Source organism: Cicer arietinum, chromosome 5, assembly GCF_000331145.2.
Source record: "Cicer arietinum cultivar CDC Frontier isolate Library 1 chromosome 5, Cicar.CDCFrontier_v2.0, whole genome shotgun sequence".
NCBI lineage: Eukaryota > Viridiplantae > Streptophyta > Magnoliopsida > Fabales > Fabaceae > Cicer > Cicer arietinum.
In genome coordinates, this window is record NC_021164.2 from 57,788,380 (window position 1) to 57,804,975 (window position 16,596).

Genomic DNA, 16,596 nt, shown 5'->3' on the forward strand with positions numbered 1-16,596 from the left:
TACACTTTGTGCGGTTGATAAATAAAATAAAATAAAGTAAAAAGAAGACAAAAAAATAACAAATAAATTGATTGTTTAATAGTTTAATATAAAAAATAAATAAGTAAATAAAATTATGACAGAAAATTAAAACGTTTATTAATAAAATGACATAAATATCTTTAACAAAAACATAGATAAGAGAAAAAGAATATAAAAAAAGTATTTCATTACAATCAATAAAATTTATTTAATATAAAAAGAGAAATACAAAGAATAAATATATAAAATCAAATCAGTTTTTTAAAATATTTAAAAATTAATCTCTAAATTATTAAACACTGAAATTACTTTTATTATAATTTATAACAAACAAATATTTAAAATATTTAATATAATTAAAATTAATAAATACAAACAATAATAATCTCCATTGAATTAAAAAACAACATAAAGAATTATGGAGTTTGTTACCAAATTTTGATCATTTTCATGTTTTTAATCTAATTCAATTTAAATAAGTTAAACTAAAGTTTGCAAAATGTCTATTTTTATTTAACTATAGGCTAAATTGCATATACGGTCTCTTAACTTAATTTCAGTTAACGTTTTACAAAAATTCAAAAAAATCATCAAAATTTTCGATCAAAACCCATAAAATTCATTATCATCTTCAATAAAATGCAAATTTAATCAAATTCATAACATAAATCTTTAAATAAACTCATATTTTTATTCTTTATTTGATGTTGTTGGAGATGAAAATATGAGTTTATTTGAATATTTGAGTTATGCATTTGATGAAATTTGCATTATATTAAAGATGATTATTAATTTTTTATAGGTTTGTTTGAAAATTTTGATGATTTTTTTTGAAATTTTGTAAAAAAAAAAGGATATGTTATTAAACTCCATTAAAAAAACCAAACAAAAATTAGGTATGATTAAAGAAAAACTAATAAAAAGTTTGAAAATATAAAGAGAATACAAATATAATACCCGTAATTTAGTAAATTGAAACATTTTCTTTGATTGTTACGAAATATATATATATATATATATTCTCTTTATTTTATTTTTTATATTTTGTAATTGATTTAAATGAATTATTTATTTGTATTTATTGTTATTATTATTATTCTTTTTACCATTTCAAATTATTTAAGAATATTTATGTTATTTTATAAATACACATTCTTTTTTAAATCCTTTTATTATGATTTTTATTCATATTCTCTTATATTAAATTAGCTACTAAATAATCAACTTATTTTTTATTCATTTTCTTTTCTTTTCATATGTTTTTTTTCCTCCATCTCTTTTATCAATCAAACAAAGTGTAGAAAATATCTATCAAACTGTTTTAATTTAATTTTTTTAGAGATTCAAAATCAGTTTTATTTTTCTCTAAAACTAAATTAATTTTTCAATATTTTCAAGAATTAAAATATTCTTCTATCCTTTTTTGTGTGAATGTTACGCAATTCAAATAAGACAAAAAAGAATAATATTTGAGAAACACATAAGTCAAAAGAAACTGACTCGTGAGTCAGAAATAAATACTGTCTCAAAAAAGAAAGAATCCATTCTTGTGAGTCAGGAATAAAAACTGTCTCAAAAAAGAAAGAATCCATTTTAAATTTCAAACAGAAAAAATTGTTCATTGTTTTTGAATATATATATATATATATATATATATATATATATATATATATATATATATATATATATATATATATAAAAGGAAAGAAAGTGTTCTGGTTAACTTTTTTGCAATTTAATTTAAAATTTTGTAGCAATTTATTTATATTTTAATTAGTTTTTAAAAAAATAATTACTATATATGAATTCATTGACATATAGCCATAATCATGGATATATCAAGGTTTTTCACAAGAAACTAAAATATGGAAGATGATAAGGATCAACCATGTACAAGAGTTGTTGGATATAAATGCAATGAACTTTTTTTACTCAATTTAATGCATGGATTTTTGGACTTACCGTATGGTACTAGTTATTCATAAGGGATAATATTTTTTTTTTTACTCTAATAAGAGAGTACTTAAAAATAAGATTTTTTTTTATAAAAGAAAATACATGAGTATTTCAACCCCTTATATATAAAAAATCAAGATCCAGACCCAAGTGAATTAAATCTTCCTACCTTTTATAAAGAATTGCAGAAAACTCACCAAATCTTGTATCAAAGATTTGTATTCTCAAAAATAAATAAAGTAGAAAAGAAATTAATAATTATTATATTAATAAACTTGTAATTTATGATCTATTTATAATATTTATTTTTTAATTTTTTTTAATTTGTGAATAGATAATTGATATCATTCACTTTACCTTGTAAAATTATTTGATGAATCATATTCTAAAATTAAACCCTTCCTTGCAAATAAATAAATAAATAAACTCTTCCTATTTTCCCCAAATTCCTCAATCTAAATGAATCACTAAACAACATAAATAAAGGATTAAGCCACACAAATAAAGTCTCTACTAATTCCATTGATGAACATCAACACAACAAAAGTAAACATTACATAGAAAACAAAGACTAATTTGAAACAAACAAGCACAAAGATCAAATGTAAAAACACACATAATTTCTAAGACATTAAAGACCAAACATATTCAAACATGAGATACTCAACCTAGAAATACAATAAAGATTCATTCATCTTGATCATTCATAGGTTCAACTTCATTTCCAGCTTCCTCTTGGGCTTGATCTTCCATAGATTTCATCTTCATATCGATTTTCTTTATATTATCACCTATAAATTCCGAAAGATCGTTGAGATAATTCTCATTCACATGACCTAGATTATATTCACCAGTACGAATATATTGGCTAATGATAATGCCCATTTCCTCCTTCTTATTGCCATTCCGTTGTTTCTTCAACGTCTCTTCCGCTTTCGCTATGCTTTGCGTCAAGAAACCCTCCAAATCAACCATCTTTTTTCTTCGTTCCGCTTTGGATAAACTCATGAATCTTGACAATATACTTCTTGCTCGTGTTGTAGATGGCCAAACATCTGCTCGAGTGTCGTTTTCACCATAGATTATTGCACATGCTTCTATTCCGCAAAGGGTACAAAGTTCCCTAACCTTCTTCAATAGACCTATTGAAAAATATATACTTTTTTTATTTATTTAAAAGCATTACTGAAACAAAATAGTAATTTCAGACGAAATGGTTTTCGTCTGAAACAGTTTTCGTAGTTTTCGTCTGAAATTATATTTAGTAAAATTTACTAAACGAGAAAGAGATTTTTTATTTGAAAAAAATAGCTAAATCATCAATTTAAAAAATCCAACTTCAAATGATTCTAAATTTTGTAAATACTTTTTATTGCAAATATTTTATTATATACATACTTTAATTGAAATTAAGGAGAGACAAATCTCTAAATATCTAACCATGTTTTCTCTTTCTGAATGTTGCCCTCCTGTTGATGTTACTGATTATGTATGCAAGTTTCACCTTTCTCCTATCCATGGAAGTGATGATGATCACAAAACAGAAAGAAGGAAATTCTCTGATGATGTTTGTAATGCTTATCTTATTACTCGATCCAGTTATGCTTATATAGATAAGATTTGGGATATAGGTAGTTTGAATTTAGAACAAGAGCAGTGCATATTAATTTATTATGATATTTTTTTTAATATGCATTTATGATGATATTTAATACGCAAACTTTTATCAAATATATAATATATTTATAGTTTACAATATGGAGTGTAAATAACTTATAATATAGTAAATATATATTCAATGAAATTAATTTTTTTGTTCTCTCTGAAAAGACTAAATAGCTTTTAATATATTATATCATTCTGTAATAAAATATAAGATAGAAATATATGTATTTGGACTATATTTGATTCAGACACATGTATTTTTTGTTTTATTTTATTATGAAGTATATAAATATTCAATGAAATATATTTTTCTTTTTTGAAAATTCTAATTTATAGCTTTTAATATATATATATATATATATATATATATATTCATAATATTGAATGAAATAATACTTTTTGACAACATTAAAATAACATATAGTACCATTGCCAACTCATTTCTGCTGTAGATATATATCTGACAGTTAATTTTTATTTTTATTTTTTTAAAATATAGCGGCATATACACGATTGACAACCTATTTATATACTTGAAGTTAACATTAAATTGTCATTCTATGTTTTAAAATATTATTTTTATATATTATTTAAAATACTTTATATTTAATAGTTAACATTAATCCTGTAACTATTACTGTAAATTAGTAATATGTAATTATTTCATTTGATAAAAATTTAAGATGAGGAAGTGATGCTCCGATCTATGTAAATAGATTTTGATATTTTTTTCAATAAAACTTTTAAGGAGAGTAAATAATGCTTCAATCTATGATTGAGAGACTTGGAACTTACCAAACACTTATAAAGTGACATATAATTACTTTATATATTTTTTAAACAATTTAAAATAATTTTTATACAACAAAAATTATTGGTTAGTAGTTTTATGATTTAATTCTTTTTTGCCAAATATTGTTTAAGGAACACGAAAAAATTAAAGTCTTTTTGAGAAAAGAGAGAGGTAATAATATTATTATGTACATTATTTATTTGGGAACTACCTCGTTAAAAATCTTATTAGGAAAAACTCAATTGAAGAGAGTAATGGTGAATGATAAAAGAGTGCATAATATATTTATTTCCCCCCATGTAGATAACGTTCTTCGAATGATGAAGATCAATCTTTTATTGTAATTGTTTAAATTGTTTACTTGACGATGAATTTATGATGATGTATGATATATTGTCACATAAATGACTTTATTGATGTTTGTATCACAATTTAATAGAAGATCATGAGCAGTTACATATTTTATTGGAATATGTCTTGTTCTATCTTCTTTAATGTGTCATTGTCTCAGTTGAGCAGTGCATGCAATATTATATTCGTAAAGAACTCATGTAGTTATATTTAGATAACACAAACCATTAATCCTTTGACGATGTTGAATCGTAGGCCTCAACTATAACACCTTTTCAATTTGTCTCTTGTTGTTCTAGAATTTCCTCTTTATTTGATGATATTGTTGTGGTGGTTTATTTCATATATCTCTATGGAGTAGTTGTACGTCTTAATGTAAACAAATAACTTTTTTTTTTCTTTCCTTTTTTGATCTATATTATTATGAGAAATAGTCAAATAACTTGTATCTCTAATATAACAAAATATATTTGTTGTATATGTAATGAAGTTCACATGTCTAATAGATTAACAACAAATAATTAGTAAGCTACATTAACATTTGATTGCACTAATATATGGTACTTCAAGACCAAGTAGATATCATCATATCCTTGAGCTCGAAAAAGACTTTTGTCTACAATTGGTGACCTTGTAATATTCAAAGTACACAATTAATTTGATTTGTTCATTTATAACAAATTTAAAGCATTTCAAAATACTTAGACATATGATGTCATTTCCATACTCATTTAGCAAATATTCACACAAGAATATTACACAATGTCCATCTAGATTGTTTAAGCTCATAAAAAGACTTATTCATTTTGATTTAATTATTTCTTCAATAGTTTCAATTGTATGTCTCGCAAAATTAAATCCTTTAAAAAGTTGTGTATAATCATTACTATAAATTTGTGAACCATACAAATACATTGTAACTAATTCACCCTTCATATAAATTAAATCTTTCATGGCTACTAACTTTAGTCAAATATGAAGAGGTTCTTAAATTCACTTAGCTGAATATATATTTCTTCATTCTCATTAGTTTGACATTTTCAAATGTGCAGACTATAAATCCAAAAGCTTTTTACTTAATTTAACTTCAATTTCTTTTTTCTATTTTCAAAGCATTTCTTTGTCTATAATCTATAATTAACTTTAGTTCATGATCCTCATTATTATTGATCACGATTACATCTAGCGTTATACCTATGCAAAAGTTGTCATTGTTGACTTCCTTTCGATTCATGACATAATTGATTTTCATTACCAGAAAAACTGATTATGTATCTGAAACCTATGAATATATATATTACCTTTGCCAACTCATTTCCCTTATAGATATATATGACATAACTTATTTGGTAGTGAGAATGAATAAACAGTGATACTTATTCTCAAATTACCATATTCGATTCCCCACAAAAGACAAATTCAAAAATATTCTTAAAAATAAACTTCTAATATATAAGTATGTAAGTTCTATAGTTTGTAAAACATACTCTTTCGATCCTAAGAGTACATCATTATGCTAACGATATTCTATAACGGGTTTTGATTCTTTTTTACAAAAATTTTCTACATTCCCCCACAATATCTAACTTCTCTCTATATCTCCCTTGAACATTTTCTCTCCATTTACCTCTTATTACCCTTTTTTCTCTCCTTCCACTCTAATATTTTTTTATTGGAGGGAAATGCATGCATGAGCGAATCTAAGTCTAGTCATTATATAAATTGAAATAGATATTTTACCACAAATTGATTAAGGTTTGACATTTTTTTTCCTTATTTTCACATCAATATCATTAAAATATGGAGAAAATGATATGTTTTGAGAAAGATTGGTAATAGATTTCATATCTCTAAATGGGTAAGCGAAATTAGTCTAGAGTGGATGTGCCAAAGTGAGTTAATTCGATTAGATTTATGACGAATTGAACTTATCAAAAAGTAAAGGTTAGCCTATTTTGACATTAATTATTAATTAGTTCATTGTTGTAGGCGCTTTGGAACGTACAAAACGAGTGTATTTTCTTCAATATATGGCTCTTTTTTGTATTGGGTTAAAATATATTTTGTACTCTTTAAAGACTGTCTAGTATGAATTTGGTCCATAGATAGATTTAATTATTATTAGTAATTTTTAATATAATATTAGCATATATGTTTTTCATTTTTTTTATTATTATATATAATTCATTGTTTTTTACCAAAAATAATTAAAATTCAATTTTTTTACATTTTTCTAGACGGTCCATATAGACGACCCTTAAATTATTGTAGATCTAAGTTATACTCATTTTTTTTAAGATATATATCTAGATTTAATTTATATATATGATTAGTTTAACGAGTTTTTATATTGTTATTTAATTTTAAATATTTTTTTAGAGATGTATAATATACATTTTACAATAAATTTTTTAAAGTTATATCCATAAATAATTATAATGTATCTATGTTGTAAATTTTTTTATACAATACATAACAATTAAATTCCATTTATTTTGGAGTGATTTACAACAAAATAAGAAGTAATCACGATAGCTTAAAAAAATAACCAATTACAATTATTTTAAACAAGAAAATAATGCTTTAGAGGAGAAGGGACGAGACGCTTGTTTACATAATAAAAAAACACCGTCGAGAATTAACTATATATACCAAGAAACTTTCATGTTAATTTTGCAGCAATTCCTTTTATATTTTAATTCATTTTTCTAGATAATGTTAGTATCATATTATTTTTTATTTATTTACAAAACGTTAATATCCTTGTTGTTGAAGAGAAACACATAAAATGGGGACGGAGAGTATTAACGAAACACTTAATCCTCAAAAAGTAAATCTAATAATTTAAGGGTAAATCTAATAATTTTTAATAAAATTGCATAAAAAAAAATTAATAAAACATATATAAATTCTCTATTTTTATTGTTATAAAATTTATTTTTTTACTAAAAATAATAATAGTCCGCTTTGACCTTTTTAAGAGGTTCATTTTAAACTGATCCCATTTTTTTTAATAATTTTTTATCTTTATAAATAAACTCCTACACCGAATCATTACGAAACAAACCAAATTAAATTAAGGAAACAACAAAAATACAATTGATTCCATTGATGATAAAATCATCAACACTGTGAAAATAAACATACCAAATAAAATAAAGAAAAAACCACAGAAATGCCAACCGACTCCATTGATGATAATCATCAACACTGTGAACTTAAATAAACAAAGACTAAATGCATTTTAAAACAACACAAAAAGACCAACAACTTAACTCAGAAATATAACCAAACAGAGCATAACTTTTCAAGTTGAAGTTTAATCATCAATTTGCATATTATAACTCATGCTGGGACCCACATCAGCACCTGCATTAGCCTGTTGCTCTATTCCAATCATAGGTTCAGCTCCATTTCCACCCTCCCCTTGGATTTCAGGTTCCATCGAATTCAATTTCTGATCGATTTCGCTTAAATTCAAATCTATGAACGCCGAGAAATCATTGAGATCCTTCAAGCTCACCATGTTACCAATATTATATTCACCTGTGTAAATAAATTGATCAATAACAATGGACATTTCCTTCTTCTTATTCTCCTCCCATTGTTTCTTCAACAATTCTTGGGCTTTCTCTATACTTTTTGTCAAGAAACGCTCCAAATCCACCATCTTTCTTCTTCGTTCGAGTTCAGGCAAACTCATGAACCTATTTAACACACTTCTAGTTCCTGCCGGAGATGGCCAGACTTCAGCTTCTTGTTCGTTTTCACCATAGATTATTGCACATGCTTCTATCCCGCAAAGGGTGGTGAGTTCACTTATCTTCTTAAATATACCTAATGAAAAACACACATAGTGGCGGTTTGTTATAGATTCTAAAATAAAGTTATTTTGATATTTCATAATTTATGTCGGGTTGATTTTTGAGTTTTAGTTTTTTATTTTATTTGAATTAAATTACTCTTTTTATAATATCTCATTTTGAATTCATTTTAATTATTTTAAAGTAATTTAAATATTATTAAATTATAATTTATTTAGTTATAATAATTTTATAGTTGAAAGTGGTAGTTGTGGAAGATGACTATCGTAGTAGTGATCGCTTAGGAAGACGCTGCAGCGATCAAAAAAAAAATTGATAGTTGGAAGTAGTGGTTGAAGCTTAAACCATGGTGCGTATAGTCGTGGGTAATGGTGGTGGGAGGTAGATGATTGGTGGAGGTAGCGGTGGTCATTGATGGTGGTTAGAGGTGGTTGTCGGTGAAGTGATTGGAGGTCGATGGTCGATGGCGGTGACAGTGGTCGATGGTTGTTGAAGTCGTGCTAGCTTATATCAACCAATGTTGACGTTTTAATTTTAAAACAAACAATAATTATAATATCTATTTTTTTATTTTGAATTTTAAGAAAAAACTGTTTTAAAATTAAGTAAAAAATTAACTCAATATCATTTTACTTTGAACAAATTTAGATTTTAAAATTGACCTTACACATAAAAAAAATCAGAAACTCACATCCACTTGTAAGAGACACTTAAAGATTGTTTTTTAGAATTTTTAAAATAATGAGAAGATGTTTTACAATTATCTATCATAGTAATTTTCTTTGAAAATCAATTATAAAAAAATTGTTTTTTTTTAAAAATTATTATATCAAATAATTATTTTATAAAAAAATTGTAACAAACGCACCCATATATCAATTGGTCTAAGATATTTTTTTTATTTGATATAAGGATATTAAAGCATCAATTCATATGATTACAAAGCCAGTATTAAGAGTTTCAATTTTCTTAATAACAATCATTTCCATTCAAATAAAATTTATTTTAAAAAAATTTAAAGATTGAAACAAAACAAAATAATATTTTAAAAAACAAAAAACCAACATCAAATGATGACCCTAAATTTTTGTTATACTGTTAATTTAAAAATCAACATCAAATGATATGAAATGAAAATACATGTTTTCATTGAAATTAAGAAGCGACTAACCATTCTTCCTTTTTCTGAATGTTGCCCTCCTGCTCCCATGATTGACTATGTAGGCAAGTTTCACCTTCTTCCTAACCATGGTAGTGATGACCACAAAACAGAAACAAATTATGTGGCAAGAAAGAAATTCTAAAAATGATGTTTGGTGTGTTTTTCTTCTTACTACAGTTATGCTTATATAGAGAAAATTTGAGATATAGATCGTATGAATTTAGAACAAGATCCGTGCATATTAATTATTGTTGATTTTTAGGGGTATTTATTGTGATATTTACATATTACTTTACTAAATATATAATATATAAAATATTTAATAGTTATACTTTTTAATAAAATATTTAAGATAGGCTCTAACTTTTAATAACTATTCAATAAATAAATTCAGAAAAAATAATTATATTCAATAAATAATTTTTTTTACGGCAAAGAAATAAAATACAATAATATTCTCAACTATTATTTAAATCCCAAAATTGATCACATGACATAGAGGTGTTGCGATATTTTTGAAAAATAGAGATATTATTGCAACAAAAGATAGGAGATATACCAATGAAGAAGATAACACAATATTTATAAAATCATTCTTCTGGTTAAAAAAGCTATGTTACATAATTCATGTCAAAGAGTTAGAAAACCAGCTTAATTTGATAACTTTTTAGCATTTTTTTTTTGTTAAGTTTACGTCCCCTAATTTTTTATTTTATCAATAAATTTTTTACTTAAAAAAATTATATTTAATGTTTATTTTTTATTAACATTTTATAAAAATTTAAGTTTTTAACATTGCGTGTAAATAGTAACTTTTTTGTCAATTTATATTCTTTAAGTAACAGCCAATTTTATATTCTTTAAGTAAGATTTTTATTGTCATTCTACATAATGATTAATATATTATTTTTATACATCATCTAAAATATTTGTATCGACATCATACATTATTTTATAATTAATATATTGCATACTATTGTTTAAAATTTTGAATTAATTAATTTTAAGAGACGAAATTCAAATATCTTCGAGGAAATTTGTAAAATAGTCATTGGTATCATTTTAATTAATTAATTAATTAATGATAATTTTCTTTTTCTCCAAATTAAAATATTTGTATGTATTTGTAGTTTTTAATTCCATAGTTAACATTTAATAATTGACATACTATTGTTAGGTTATATGTAATTATTTTATATTTTTCTTAAACAATTTTTTAAAAAAATCTAGGATAAAAATTATTGGTCACTAGTTTAATGATTTAATATTTTAATTATAAATACAAGAATATATTTTTGATGAAATAAATACAAGAATTTTTAATTTAGATTTTAAATTTATTATCATATCATTTATAAGTATTTGTTCAGAAATTGTTCCTGAAATACAAAATAATTAATGTCTTGCATAAAATATTTTAATCCCTAATATTTTAATTATTTAGTACTACGTTTTTTTGAATGATATTTTGTCCATATTTTCATAACATTATACAAATCTCTCCCAATTTTTTTTTTTTTTATAACAAAGGATGAGTCAAATATAAATTTCTAATAACTAAAATATATAACAAAAATTTGAACTTAACAATCAATTTTTCAACTCATCTTTTGTAAACAATTCAACCATAACACTTACAACATATCAAAAGTTTGGTAGCACTTACAGGAACTAAAACAGTATATAGAAAATACTATAGAATATCAAGTTTATAATTTATATAAATTAAAAAAGAAACTTTAAAATTTTATACTGTCATGAAGTTGTCTTAAATTCAAAATAAACTACATGTGTTAATGTTAAATTCAGAGGTGGCAAAATAGATTTTTCAGATCGATATGAATTGGATTGTAATTGATGAATCAAAATAACTCATTTAAAATTAACTAAAAGATTTTTTTTCTAAAATTTAATTTAATCCATTCATTAAAAATAAAAATAATCAAATTCATCCATTATCACATTTTAATGGACGGATATCCATCCAACGCACTTAACTTTTTTTTTTTGAATATTATAATAAATTATATACCTATAATAATAATAATAATAATAATAGTAATAATAATAATAATAATAATGGTTTTTATTTATTGTAGCAAAAAAATGAATAATGGTTTTTATTATTCCTAAAATTAATTGTTGAAAAAACCTTAATAACGTTGTGCTCAACAATCCATATCAATTACACGATGAATAGCCAAAGGCGGAAGCGTACCTGTGGGAATTGCCATTAATGAAATCCTGAGATGATGATGATAGAGCCAATGGGTTGGGTGATCTTCCTCAGCAAAACACCCTGAAGACCTTGCTCTCTTGATGGGGATAGAGAGAACCAGAGAGTTTTCTCCTTTAGGGTTTTGAAACTGAATAGTCTTGTTGTGTTTGCCTTGGGGACCATTACCCCTATATATAACTATTATTAGTTATATCCCAAATTGCAGTATTTCCAATTCAGCCCCTCATTAAATTAGAAACTGTCTGGTATCTACACTATTAATTTTCATAACTATTATGCTCTTTAGCCATAAACTATTATATATTATTTGACCCCTAGTTTATTGGCTAATTATATAATGACCCTAACACACTTTATTAATTAATTACATATGTGACCCATAAATCTTACAATCTCCCACTGGTCACACATGTATCCTTAGGAGTGTGTTAGACTTTATGACGTCAAAAATGTCATTATAATTACCTTGAGTATAATCCAAAGTGTCCCGTCCATTAATCATATTAGCACATGGAACCAAAGAGGCTTTCGTCATAATAAGCATAACTAAACCCATCAATGATCACCCGTACTGACACAACTAAATGACATAGACCCATTATGAAAAGTGTAGCATGAAAATTTAATCATAAATGACAAAGACCACTCTTGTACCACTTGGATCCAATTTGCAGCAATTAAACAACCTACTCCACATCCTAACGGGCTATGTCGGATATAAATAGCCTAAACATTATTCCAATTCCAACTAGTAAACAACAAAGCTTTTTCAAAAAAATGAATTCAATATCATAAGCTAATGCATTAATTATGTGGGCACCTAGTCATAAACTCATCTTCAACTTTTTTTTAACTCGGCCATCATGAACTTATGTAGAGTAACATTAAGAATTATAATTAGATGTGCATTATTGTCAACCTACATTTTTTACCGTTGTTGTAAGGTATAGTAACTGTGAAAACTATTAAAAATTTAATAATTCTTTTTTTTTTTTGTGTGTCAAAAGATATCTAATGATTCTAATTAATAAGTAATTGTGGACAAAGTGTCTCGTCAAATATAAAAAAATCCAAGAATATTTTCCCTCACCTTTTAAAAGTGCAGCATCCACTCAAATAGAGCCTAACCTCTTCCACTTCCCTTTGGGAGTCATGTCAACTTTGTACTGAAATGAAATCATATATTTCTTCATGTGCTCCACACATTCTTGAGGCACAATAATCAACCTCTTAATATTATTTAGTTAGTCATTGATCCTCCAAATTCATACTTTCAAATATTGCTTGATCATTCTTGTCCCCACACATTTATACATATTAATTATGTACAGAAATTTGATCAAAGATTTAAAATATTGTAAAATGTAACCACAAAATTAAAAATTAAAATCAAATGCAAGATACATTCAAGATGTGTATCATGCTTTTGTGGCCACACACACTGGATTAATTATATGTTTTTTTAGGCATAATTATGTATTGAATAATTCAAAAAGTTTTAAATAAATTGGCGTTGCATCTAAGTTTGAGCCAAATGTAATAGCAATAGTATAAAAATAAAAATTTAACGTGTAAAAATAGGGAAAAAAATGTGTCTAAACATTAATAAATTATATCAGATGGATTTGAAATTCAATGTATGTGGGTTCACTGGACTGGCTACGATTGGTTAAAAAGGAAATTATTTTTTTTTGAAAAAATTAACAGGAATTTTGTGAATAACTGTTAGCTAATTAATCGCAATGAGCTACAATTACAAAGAATTAGTTGCAATGGCACTACATCAAATGACTTGTGAGTCTTATATATTATTTTGTTTCACAAATCACAATTCTGACTCAATAAGTATACACACTTAGCTAATAATATAAGCTTAAATGTCTTATTTCATATGATAAAATGTCTTAATTCCATGGTAGTTCAACTTTCAAACTTGCAGGCTCATCATAGGAAAAGACTGATTGCCAAATTGCTGAACCACATAATTTCAACAAGAGTTTAATAAACATACAAAGTAAGTTTTACAGATACATTCAATCATAAATAGTAACATTGTGATATGATAAAATGAAGAAAACAAAATGATAAAACCTCTATACAACTGATTCATGATAGACAAAAGAGACAGTTAAAAAGGAAAGATCATCAACCGGTACAATGTTTAAGATCGTTTGAAGAAGAGTCACTGAAGTTAAGATAATAACTGCGAAGATCATAGCTATACTGTGGGTTGCTTCTATGCCATCTCATAGCATGCTTCCAGCTACTCTTCAGCATGCAAACCAGCTTCCTGATAACCCTTGATGCAGGCACACAATCAAGCGGCATCCTTCTTTGAACATTATTACTAGTTGTCACTAAAGGGCTAACTCTCATGTTGCTCTCAAGAATTGGGTTCTTTAAGATATATAAAACTGTGATATTTTCATTTTGAAGTGTTTTCACTACACTTATAAGTCAACTGAAAACATGCATTGCTATCAGAAATGTATCATGAAAGATAGGACTTGAAGATAGCATGAACGGTGAGTTTTCAAGTGCCAACCACACAAAGCTAACATCAAATATATGATGGCAAATTTTGATTTGTGGTAGAAAATAGACATTATCATGAATAGGGAGGGCATCAAGTATCAAATCAAACTTTAGTTTGGTGCCAACATGGAGTATGGATAGAAAAAAGCACTCTAGTGATGTAAAATCAATGGGGTGTTCAAGCCTTTTGTGTTCTATACGAGTCTAACTATTTACCGTATATTCCTCTAAGATTTCTAGCCAATTTATCTAGATGCTTCAGGATCCTCAGACATAAAGGTTCAAGCTATCCTACCTAAAAGTTTGAAAGCAACCAGATAAGAAATCACTAAGTTTTCTCTTTGTTTCATGATTGAGAGTAGGACTAAATCGAACTACCTCAGCAAATTAAGGTCTTGGCATATGCTCATTGTCCTTCTTGAATATATCATTTGTAAATACTCTATAAAAACATTGAAGATTCTGGTCTAAAGTATTATCCCCTCTCTTAACCTTTTTATGTTAAAATTGTAAATTCCCAAAGGAATTCATAGTCAAATTTGAGGGAGAGATACATACATAGTAGGTAAGAAAATTTTGCATATTTTCACCAAGCTTAAAACATAAAGTGCTATGCTACATCCGTATTTGTACACACTTTAAATCCTACGACAACATTTAGAGCAAATGTCTCAATAATTTGTATGCAATAAGGCAGAGAGATAACATACTTCGGGGTTAGGCCCCATTTTTATTATTATTTTGTCTTTTGTCCATAATACAGCAAATAATACGATTAACTATAAGAGTTTTACCTGTGTTGTATTGTTGTGTATAGATTTCGGAGGTTTCTATCCTACACTTCCACTTAAATTTTTCATCCCTCCGATCAACGTAAATATACAATATTATCCTTTTAACTATCTATAAAATCTTCAAATTTTTTACCTTCTCATTTTTTCACCCTCAATTTCAAAAGTTTAGAAAAAATATATTAACCTTCGAAATTATCCAAACATTCAAAATTTTCAAAGTTCCAAAATATAAAAAAAATTTAGATTTTCTAAAAATTCGAATAATTCAAAAATTTCAAAATATAACATTTCCAGATTTTCGAACAATTCAAAATAGTAATTTTTTAAAATTTTCGAAATGAAAAATTCTAGAATTTTCGAAACTTTCGAACAATTCAAAACTTTTGAATAAAACCTTCAAATTTTTTACCTTCTCATTTTTCCACCCTTAATTTCAAAAGTTTAGAAAAAATATATTAACCTTCAAAATTATCAAACATTCAAAATAATAATTTTTCAAAATTTCGAAATGCAAATTTCTAGAATTTTTGAAATTTTCGAAATGAAAAATTTCAGATTTTTTAAAAGTTTCAAACAATTCAAAACTTTCGAAATAGAAAAAATGAGTTATAATAAGAAACTTTCGAATAAGAAAGTTTTGAAATAGAAAACTTTTGAAGTTATGGTAAATTTTTTAAAATTTCAAAAGAAGGGTGAAAAAATAAATTGTAAAAAAACTTTGAAGGTTTTATACATAGTTAAAAGAGTAAAATTGTAGGTTGGAAAGTTTAGGTGTGGGTATCGATTTTAATATGTATCAATCACACAGTTGATCAACAAGATCTAACCCTTCTACATGTTTAGATTTTCACCCTTTTACGAGTGTGAACCTCAAATCATGAATGAAGAGGTTGCACACTCCATATATCTGATTTTATACACAGAATCATAATTCACAAGTGCAAGTAGTGAGGTAAATCACGATGTAGGGGTATCTTTTCCATCAGGACATTGTTAAATATGTAGCACACTAAATTAAGTTCATATTAATACATACTAATATATACAACATAAAATACTTAATAAGTTTGTCAAAAAAAAAAAAGAACTCAAGTTATATTCACGAAAGAGAATCATGCAACCATGCATCAAAAAACCAGCAGACCAACCATTGATAACACTAGTGTGCAGAGTAACGGAAGTAAGGTCTTCTAAACAAGATGGGTAGGCCAAATAACAGTCAGCTGGTCTATAATTAAACAAATAATGATTTGGCA

At 25.6% G+C, this 16,596-nt stretch overlaps 2 protein-coding genes across 2 annotated transcripts; both read right to left on the bottom strand.

Annotated features, from left to right (window-relative positions):
- Positions 1 to 2,465: 2,465 nt before the first annotated feature.
- On the bottom strand, positions 2,466 to 3,575 carry LOC101510601 (agamous-like MADS-box protein AGL80). Its single transcript, XM_004500398.4, has 2 exons — positions 3,418 to 3,575; positions 2,466 to 3,119 (listed from the first exon to the last, which is right to left on the bottom strand). The coding sequence occupies exons 1-2, from the start codon at positions 3,494 to 3,496 to the stop codon at positions 2,665 to 2,667; spliced, it is 534 nt and encodes a 177-aa protein (XP_004500455.1). The 5' UTR covers positions 3,497 to 3,575; the 3' UTR covers positions 2,466 to 2,664.
- Positions 3,576 to 7,872: 4,297 nt separating this feature from the next.
- On the bottom strand, positions 7,873 to 9,923 carry LOC101510929 (agamous-like MADS-box protein AGL80). The gene is made up of 2 exons (XM_004500399.3): positions 9,782 to 9,923; positions 7,873 to 8,623 (listed from the first exon to the last, which is right to left on the bottom strand). Exons 1-2 carry the CDS (start codon positions 9,858 to 9,860, stop codon positions 8,106 to 8,108), a joined length of 597 nt encoding a protein of 198 aa, XP_004500456.1. The 5' UTR covers positions 9,861 to 9,923; the 3' UTR covers positions 7,873 to 8,105.
- Positions 9,924 to 16,596: the final 6,673 nt, after the last annotated feature.

Bases quoted from the DNA above. Each gene is read 5' to 3' on its own strand.
- LOC101510601 (XM_004500398.4), bottom strand. From the start codon at position 3,496: ATGGATAGGAGAAAGGTGAAACTTGCATACATAATCAGTAACATCAAC. The intron at 3,120-3,417 runs GTTAGATATTTA...ATTTTTCAATAG, and splicing joins ATTCAGAAAGAGAAAACATG to GTCTATTGAAGAAGGTTAGG.
- LOC101510929 (XM_004500399.3), bottom strand. From the start codon at position 9,860: ATGGTTAGGAAGAAGGTGAAACTTGCCTACATAGTCAATCATGGGAGC. The intron at 8,624-9,781 runs GTTAGTCGCTTC...GTTTTTCATTAG, and splicing joins ATTCAGAAAAAGGAAGAATG to GTATATTTAAGAAGATAAGT.